General features: G+C 43.6%; 1 protein-coding gene across 1 annotated transcript in view; it reads right to left on the bottom strand.

Moving 5' to 3' along the window:
* The window catches only part of LOC107106839 (ceramide synthase 4-like), a 44,506-nt gene that overhangs the window by 25,760 nt on the left and 9,201 nt on the right, over positions 1–9,545 (bottom strand). Inside the window, exons 2-3 of the mRNA XM_015407054.1 lie at positions 8,187–8,304; positions 1,432–1,550 (exon numbers count right to left, since the gene is read on the bottom strand). Coding sequence (XP_015262540.1) covers positions 1,432–1,550; positions 8,187–8,304 — 237 coding nt within the window. The remainder of the gene's footprint in view (positions 1–1,431; positions 1,551–8,186; positions 8,305–9,545) is intronic.

Raw genomic sequence — 9,545 nt, 5'->3', positions numbered from 1 at the left:
CCAAAATGCCTCCTGTTCTGGAGGGCCTGTAATGCATGCCACTGTTTTTTGCGGTACTATTGTGTGTTTAATGCCCGTTCTGGGCCGTTCCGGGGTGTTCCGGAGGCATTTTGGCCTAGAAAGGGTTAATAAAAGAGTGAGAGTTCCGGTTTTCCACCTCTAGAATACTGTTCTGGAGTGCCTGTAATGCATGCCACTGTTTTTTGCGGTACTATTGTTTGTTTAATGCCCGTTCCGGGCCGTTCCGGCCCATTCCGGCTTTTACCCTGTCCCCTTTCTGCTTACCAGTTTGAAAGTGGGGCTAGACAGGCAAGCGTGTCTTAATGTCAAACTTGTTCCCTGTTTGCCGTTGTCAGGTAACCCTGTCATAGTGTTGGGATGTGAGGGGTGGTGATGGTATTCTCTTCTGTTCTCAGAGCTTCTCTGTCTAGAGCTCCACTGTCTGCAGACTGGCCTTGAAGATGTTTTTCTGTAATTCCCCAGGCCTGGGAGATGTAACTGCTTGCTTGTTGGCAGGGCCTGCGTTTGCAGATAGAGAAAAGTAAAGGTCTCCCTTGCTCGAAAGCCAGTCGAATCCAACTCTAGGGTTGCGGTGCTCATCTCCGTTTCAAAGCCGAAGAGCCAGCGCTGTCCGAAGACGTTTCCGGGGTCATGTGGCTGGCATGACTAAATGCCAAGGCACACGGAACACTGTTACCTTCCCACCGAAGAGGTACCTATTTATCTACTTGCAATTTCTTGCTTTCGAACTGCTAGGTTGGCAGGAGCTGGAACTAGAGACGGGAGCTCACTCCGTCATGCGGCACACTCGGGTCTCGAACTGCTGAACTACCGACCTTCCACAGCCTGCAGTTCAGCGTCTTAACCACTTGAGCCACCAATAGAGAAAAGCAGGGAATAAAAACCCACTCTTCTCCTATAAAAATAGCAACTAAAACAGCAGACAAAATACAAAGATGGCCACAGAAGGGGAAAGAGGAGTCTCCCTGGGGGGAGAGGGCCCAAAGTTTTGGTGCCAGGACTGAGAAGAGCATTTCCCGGGTGGCCACCTGCCTGATCTCAGAAGGGGGAGGGCACCCAAAAAGGGCCTTGGAAAAAATGACTGTCGTGGGCGGGTTGCTTCATAAAGACGTAGAACCTGCAGGGAGGCTGGTCCCAAGCCATGTGGGGTTTTAAAGGTCAGCACCAGTACCTTGAATTGTGTCTGGAGACAATCTGGGAACCAGCATCGTTGGGCCAAGACTGGAGTGAGATGGTCCCCACAACCCACTCCAGTTCACCTCCTGGCTAAAGCATTCTGTACCAACTGGGCCTTCTGAACAACCTTCAAGGGCAGTCCCACACAGACTGCGTTGCAGCCAAAGAGATCTGCCCCCCCCCCTGAATCCACTTCTGCTATCATTCAAAAGCACCACATCCGTTCTGGCTCACCAGGCTTCGCAGAATTTCTTTGTCAGGCTGGGCTGGTCTTGCCTGAGCCGGGATCGAAACCATCTCTCCACCTGCCGGGTCTGCAGGTCGCACTGTTTGGCGAGACCGCTCAGTTGCCTCTAGGAAAAGAAGGCCCCAGAACCAGAGTGAGAAAAAGCCACATCCGTTCCATGAGAAATTCGTTTCGTACATCCACATTTGAAACATGCCCCCTTCAAAATGTTCCCCTGCATACAGAAAACTAGTATCTCAGGAAGAAAATGAAAGGTTTGTTTCACTTACCTTGACTCTCCCCTCTCGGTAGTCCTAGGGTGGGGCAGTCTGAATGTGTGGGAAGTAGCCCCTCCCTGGAGGCAGGCAGGGTCGCTGAGGATTTTGATTCCATAGGGGAGGGGCTTCTCTCCCAAGCCAGTTCCCAGTAAGGCTACCAATACCAACTTTCAGGTGGTTGTCAGCAAGCTGCCATGGGGTTGTCTGTTGTATTCTGCATGATGTACTCTTCCCCCCTTAGGTGGCCTCTCCTGTAGGTGTTTACTTTCTGTACTAGCACCCTGCGGAACTGCTCAAGGTTGCACAGCTGGAGGTGGGAAGTAGTTTTGGCTTGCTTGTTTTGTTTTGTATTCCGAGGCCTGACTGTAGTATGAACCGTTGTGTTCCCAGGGAATGGGCGCGAAGTCTTATCACACTCCCGCCAGCGGGAATTGGGCCCATTGGTCCCGTCTCGGTTCAAGTTTCTTTATTATGTTTCCTTTGGACTGTTGTAGTCATTACTAACAATGATTTTGTTCCTGATCTAATCATCTCTTCTAATAAATTCTATTTTGTTCATCAAACGTGGATTTACTTTGAATGAATGGGGAATCGGACAGTGGTATACTAAGGCCCCAGTCACACGGGAGACTTTGGCTCGGGAGAGAGACGGATCGGGGGCACAGCAAACGGGTGTGATCTCACCGCAACATCTCAGAAGCGGCGTGCACCCGTCCCCAATCCGTTCCTAAACTCGGGAAACCTGCTGCAAAAAAGAACCTCCTACAGAGGAGGACTTACCTGAAGCACCGCTGCAAGCGCGGCCGTGGGATCGCCGCCACGCCCGTCGTCCAGATCAATCCAGGCTCCCCGCCGAACTGCGCATGCGCACACACGCGCAGTTCAGCTGTTGTGCTCTTTCTTCAGTGGCTTCCCCCCGGTATCTGATCATGCCGGGGAGGAAGTGTGTGGCGGCTCAGGGGATCTATGTGATCCCGCCGCAGCAGCTCTCTTTTGGTGCGGCTTTAGAAAGCCGCACTTTGCGTTTTCCCCCCCCCCCCCGTGTGGCAGGGGCCTAAATCTGAAAAACACTGTAATGAAGGAATACACACAAAAATTCTACTTGAAATATTAAAAAACCCTCTTATTAGCTATCCTTTAAAGATGCCATACAAGTACAAGTTGAATTTAAACATGTGAAGCTAAACCACAATACATAAGGTTAACCATGGCAACGGATGTCCCAGGTAAATCTCCATTTTGACCCTTCATCAGGCCGTAATTATATGTTTGTATTCCTTCGTTACAGTGTTTATCAGATTTAGTATACTACACATACTGTATTGCCATTTTTTGTTACACAACTTTCAGGTGGGTAGTGAAGGGCAGGGTATAAATCCAATATCTTCTTCTTCTTCTTCCGAAGTGGCCGTTTTCTCCATTTCCTCTGTTGCCTGGAGATCAGTTGAAATCCCAGGAGATCTCTAGCCACCACCTGACAATACTCCCCGAAATGAGAGGCTATGCATGTGTGCGTCTGGGGAGATAGAATCCCAGGAACATGTCTTCCTGAGATGCCCATTATATAACGAAGCTCGCACAAAATGTTTTGGTCCCCTCTTGGTTGGCTCCTCTGATCAGGATAAGATAGAGAAATTACTTTCAAATCCTGACCATACAGCGATACACCAGATAGCGAAATTCTGTTTTCTGGTTGTAAAAGCTCATCAGTGTTCAGGTAGCCACTTGGGTTAGATTCCCTCCCAAATAACTGATTTTTTTTATTCTCATTCTTTTATCTTTTTAAGACTAAATTCTGTCCTTTTTACATTGTATTGTTGGTTTTAGATTTTAAAATGCTTGTATAATTTTACATAAATAGATTCACCATCTGGATATTTTAGACATTGAAATCCAGACATTGCAAAATTTTGCTCCTTGGTCGTAAAAGCTCATCAGTGTTCTGGTTGTCACTTGGGATAGGACTGTTTGATTTTAAACCTTATTGCCTTTTTTGTCATTCTATTTTACTCTTTTTAAATGTGTTTCATTGCAGCGTATTTCTAAGTCTGGTTTTAGTGATCAAAATGACTACATAATGTTGTTCCTTAGTAACCCTGTTGTTTTTAAGGTAGTTTTACCATTTGGTTATTGTAAGTTACTTCTGTGGTTTTTTATAATTGCTGGCTATGCGCTGTAACAATAAAATTCATTCATTCATTCATTCATTCACCTGACAATGCCATAATTTCTCTTTTGCTTCCTTGGTTCTCATCTGCACAAAGTGTAGTGCCTTCAGGGATTGTGAAAGTCTGTTCCAACAATGCACCCCATTATGATGAAGCTAACAAAATCGAACCACCTCAAAGACTGACAACATTTGTGGCGGAAGAACAAAGTTAGAGTCCACTGGGGCACCTTTAAGACCAACAAAGTTTTATTCAGGGCGTGAGCTTTCGTGTGAACACAGACCTCATCAGACAATGAAATGGAATTACAGAACAGAGTTGTATATATAGGAGAGGGTGGCTTGTTAAATTAGAATGCAAAATAGGGGAGATGTTTTTTAATAGATAAAGGGTTATCAATTCCTTACTATAATTAGAGCTAGATACAAGCTTGGTTTCGGGTTATCATGTGTTTGAGTTCAACTGGGGGGGGGACACCATAGGTAAATATTTAACTATTGGTCCTCTGGGATTAGCTCTATTGCTCTGATGTCCAACAGAGGCTGGATAGCTTGAAGAAGGAGAAGGTACTTCCTTGGGCACTGATTTGTCAGAACTTGGGTGACTCTGCCATGAGGAAGGGCTTAGAGGGGAGACTTAGAAGGCTGAAAACTGATGCTTTGCTTAGGATCATGAAAGGAATGGAAGCGCTTCTTGGGCTTACCTTTTGTCTTGTGAATGGGAAAGGCCTTCTTTTTGTCTTTATCCTCTATCGGGTATCTATCCAAGCCATCCCCCAAAAGGTTGACACCTTTGAAAGGAATGCTAGCCGTTCGGACTTGGGAGGTAGGTTCAAGTTCCCAGTTGCTTACCCAGGTGGTGCGTCTAGCTGTTCTGTTGGATGCCATAGCCCTGGATGACCACTAGATTGTGTCTAGGGATACGTCCGCAGAGAAGGCTGCAGCTAGAGCAGCCTTCTTTAGCTCATCCTTCAGTTCTTTGGGGATGTCATTGCCAGCTGCCAAAAGATCTGAGGCCCAGGAACAGATTGCCCTGGAAAAAGGGAACTCACCGTGGAGGCCCACAGGTTAGCCAAAGAGGCCTCAAAATTCTTTTGCAAGGATTGATCTATCCTTCCATCGCATGGGTCCCTAGGGAGCCCATCCGACTCTGCTGGGATGACCGAGTTTGACTGGGGCATCCACTACTGGAAGTTTAAAATGCTCTGCTGCCTAAGGTACCGGACACACTGAAGAGAAAACAATTTTCCACATTTTTATAAGGAATTTTATGAGGGAAGGAACTGGGGGCAGAGAGATCCTTGGTGTGAATCCCATCACAAATCTTTCTGGGGGGATTCCCTGTGTCAGGGACTGGAAGTTTGTAACACGTAACAGATGATGGTAGAGGTCAGAGGTTCCAGCCTCTCTCTCTCTCTCTCTCTCTCTCTCTCTCTCTCTCTCTCTCTCTCTCTCTGAGAGTGCAAATAAACAAAAGTAGGAAAAGCAACAACAAAATTAAACTGGCCCAACTCCTCCCTCCTCTCACCTTTAACTTTCCTTATAAACATTTGGAAAGTTATTAATCCACAAACCCAACTCAGACAAAAAGGAAATTAGGAAGTACAGACCAATATCGCTGTTGAACGCAGACTATAAGATATTAGCAAACATAGTAGCAGCTAGATTAAAGAAAGTATTAGTACAAACCATCCACCAAGACCTAGCAGGCTTTTTACCGACAAGACAGATTAAAAATAACATACGGACTATTGTTAATGTCTTAGAATATTATGAAACGAATCCAGGAAAACAGATGGCTCTAATGTTTCTTGACGGGGAAAAAGCCTTCGATAATATAAACTGGGAATTTTTACTACAGAAATTAGAAGCATGGGAATGTGGCTCACAATTCCTTACTATAATTAGAGCTATATACAATATACAATACATAAAAAGGATAGTAAACGGAGACATAACACAAAATATAGAAATACAAAAAGGCACAAGACAAGGATGCCCAGTGTCTCCATTGCTATTTATATTTACACTTGAAACATTAAACAATCTAATATGAGAAAACAAACAGATAAAAGGTCTTAGGACAAGAGGAGAAGAATTCAAATTACAAGCCTTTGCTGATGACCTTGTCTTTATAATAGAAGAACCAGCAACATCTATTAATCACCTTATTAAAACAATTCAAGGATATGGACAAATGGCAGGTTTTAAAATTAATTTAAAAAAACAAACATCTTAACTAAAAATTGTACTCAGGAACAAATATCCCATATACAGAAACTATCTTCTATGGTAATATTTTTAAAAGTTAAATATTTAGGTATAATACTGACTAACAGAAGCAGTACACTGATAGAAAATAACTATAATAAATTACTGATGGAAATTAAGAAAGACCTCTCAAAATGGAAGGACCTCAAGCTATCATTTATGGGGGAAATAGCCATGCTAAAGATGGGTATACTTCCCAGATTTCTGTTCTTAGCTCAGAACTTACCAATCTTAAAAACAAAACAATTTTTCAAAGATTTGGACAAAATTTGTAAACAATTTGTCTGGCAAAAAAAACAAAACCAAGGATCAAATGGAAAATCCTACAAGATACAAAAGAAAGAGGAGGATTTGGACTACCTAATTGGTATCTATATTACAAAGCAGCAGCCTTGGGATGGCTAACACTAGAAAACACAAGAACTTTGAATTTAGAAGGTTATAATTTATATATGGGTTGGCACGCATACATCTGGTACAAAACAGATAAAATACATTAAAAATTTCATCAACACATAATAAGAGGAGCACTAATAAAAATCTGGAAAAAAATAAAAGAATACTATTACACCAAAATTCCTAGGTGGGTTTCCTCGTTGGAAGCCTTTACAAAACCCACACTCATGTCAAAAGAAAAAAAGGAAAGTTATGAAACCCTATTGGATAAAAACAACAAACTGAAAACTGAAGGAAAACTACTATCACAAGATACTAAGCTAACATGGTGGGAAAATCTACAGCTAAATAGTAGGTATAATGAAGACAGTAAAATAGGTTTCTACGGGACCAAAAATGAACTGGATACGACCTGGCTGTCCACGAATGACAAAGCAATCAAAAAAATGTATAAATTCCTCCTTGATGATTTTATGCAAGACGAGATAGTTAAAACAACAATGATCACCTGGATGCAAGACCTAGGCTATAACATAGACCTAGACTGTTGGTCCAAAATATGGCAAACCATAAAATTTATGAGAGCTATATCTTACAAGGAAAATATCTATAAAATGTTTCATAGATGACACTGGTCATCTGATAAAATAGCCAAATGTTACCAGAACATGACAAATAAATGTTGGAAATGTAAAACTAATATTGTAACATTTTAACATATGTGGTGGAGATGTAGTAAGATTTAGAAATATTGGCAGAAGGTATATAGAATAATAATCGAAATAATGGGTATTGATCTGCATTTCTCACCAGAAATCTTTTTGTTAAATATGATTCCTGATAGTTATAATAAAAATGAACTGTATACCTTAACTTACATGTTAACATCCGCTAGAATATTGGTAGCTAAAGTTGGAAAGTAGAGAAAACCCCTTAAAGAGATGAATTAATTCAGAAAATGTTGGAAATAGTGGAAATTGATAGATTAAATACTATTTTACAAGGAAAAGACAAAGAATTATACCAAAAACGATGATCCAAAATGTATACCGGGTTAGACAATATGTTAGGAAAATAAGACTCAAAAAAAATCTGTTGTAACATACCATGTTTATAATTTGAAAATCTATAAATAAACTTTAAAAAAACATTTGGAAAGTTATTTTTACTTCATAGCATAGTGTGTGTGGGGGGGAGGTATTTGTGAATTTCCTGCATTGTGCAGGGGGTTGATGACCCTGGTGGTCCCTTCCAACTCTATGATTCTATGACTCCTCCCTCCACCTGCCTCTGCTGCTGCTCACCTGCTTGTGAGTTGCTCTACTACCTGTGCTCCTAGCTAAACAAGCTGCCCAGCATTCTTGGAGAACAGCATGCAGGTGATGCACGGCAGTGACGGCAGGACTGCCCTGGCACCTGCAGGAAAGAGCATGCCAGGCAGCGTGGGTTGCAAGCAGAGGGAGAGAGACACACAGGCAGATGAGGGGAAGGGTGGAAAGGGAGGTGCGACCGGGGGGGGGGGGCTTTGGTTTTTTTTTGGCGCGGGGGGGGGGCTTGTGGAAGGCCGAGGGGGGGCCCATGGGAACTCTGCATGCTTCCCCCAAAAAACCTGGAACCAGTCGTAGATGGGCGAGACAGCATGTAAACTCACCTCATCTGGTCCCTTTTGGTGCTTGCTGTAGAAGGACTCCAGGATGGCATTCGGAGAAGGTTTCCTTCGCACTTTCTCCTGTAGTCCCAATCTTCTGCTCAGGGGTGGACCAACAACCCTGTGTGTCAGAGAGTAAACATGGGATCCAGTTGGGCACCCATTTTCGCAGCCTGCTTTCTGGGCCACCACTGAGCATCGAAAATTAACTCCAGGATCAACATGCGCTCCTTGATAGTTGGGGAGGTTTCCTCTCCCTGCCCTCCCCTTTAGTTCTCTGATTATCCCTTAATTTCTCCTAGTGCCACATTCCACACTTCCTAAAATCCAGTTAAATGCAGGATTTTTTAAAAAAAATTGCTTGCAGAAGTCTCATGTACATTGAACGGCAACTTTCCAACTCCTTCATTTGCAATATTTGTCCTCTCTACAATACCCACAATGCGAGTAACAAGAGATACATCCACACACTGCATGTGTTCCGATATTGAAAAAGTATAGAAATTCTCCTAGTTAAATCAGAACAAAGTTTGAGTTCAGTGGCACCTCTAAGACCACCAAAGTCTGGGTATAAGCTTTTGTGTGCATGCACACTTAATCAGATTCCTGATATCTAGGGATGGTTCGGGCTTGATGCCCGGTGTCTGAAGATGTGTTCATGCACATGAATGCTTATACCCAGAATTAAACTTTGTTGGTCTTCAAGGTGCCACTGGACTCCTACTTGGTTCTATTGCTTCAGACCAACACAGCTACCCACCTGGATCTAATGAAATCCGAGTTTAGGAGAGGTGGGATTCAGCGCAAAGAACAATTACGGAATGATCAGGGAGCAGACCACTGTGGGGAGGGTGTGTGTGGAAATTCTACTCACGTTCACGTGTGTTACGTACTGTCAAGTTGTTTCTGACTTATGGTGGACCTTATGAAGTAGCAACCTCCAAAACGTCCTGTCATTCGGAGCCTTGCTCACATCTTGCCCACTGAGGGCCATGGCTTCCTTGATGGAGTCAAGCCACCTCATGTTAGGTTTACTTTCTGCATTATAAAGAATTCTTTACAACTCTTTGTGAAAGAAGATTGTTGTTAAAAAGTGCATTGTGAAGAGCGAACTGTGACAAAAAAAATGTACCAAAATACCCCATTGGTGTTATATATTAGTAGTACATAGGGGGCACCACCCGTCAAATCAAAAAGTGACAGGTGCCATACTCCTTTCTGGGCAGAAGCCCCGCCTTCCCTGCCCCCTCTCTCACTGGAACTCCCACCCCTCCTCCACCAACACCCCCTCCCCCACCAGGCATTTCCCTCCATGCCCCCCCTTCTCCATTCCCACCTGCCAAGGGGGGTGGGGAGAGAAAT

This window comes from Gekko japonicus, unplaced genomic scaffold (genome assembly GCF_001447785.1).
Source record: "Gekko japonicus isolate JY-2015 unplaced genomic scaffold, Gekko_japonicus_V1.1 scaffold2133, whole genome shotgun sequence".
In the NCBI taxonomy this organism is placed as follows: Eukaryota; Metazoa; Chordata; class Lepidosauria; order Squamata; family Gekkonidae; genus Gekko; species Gekko japonicus.
The sequence above is the reverse complement of the archived record's forward strand: the minus strand, read 5'-3'. Positions and strand labels throughout refer to the sequence as shown.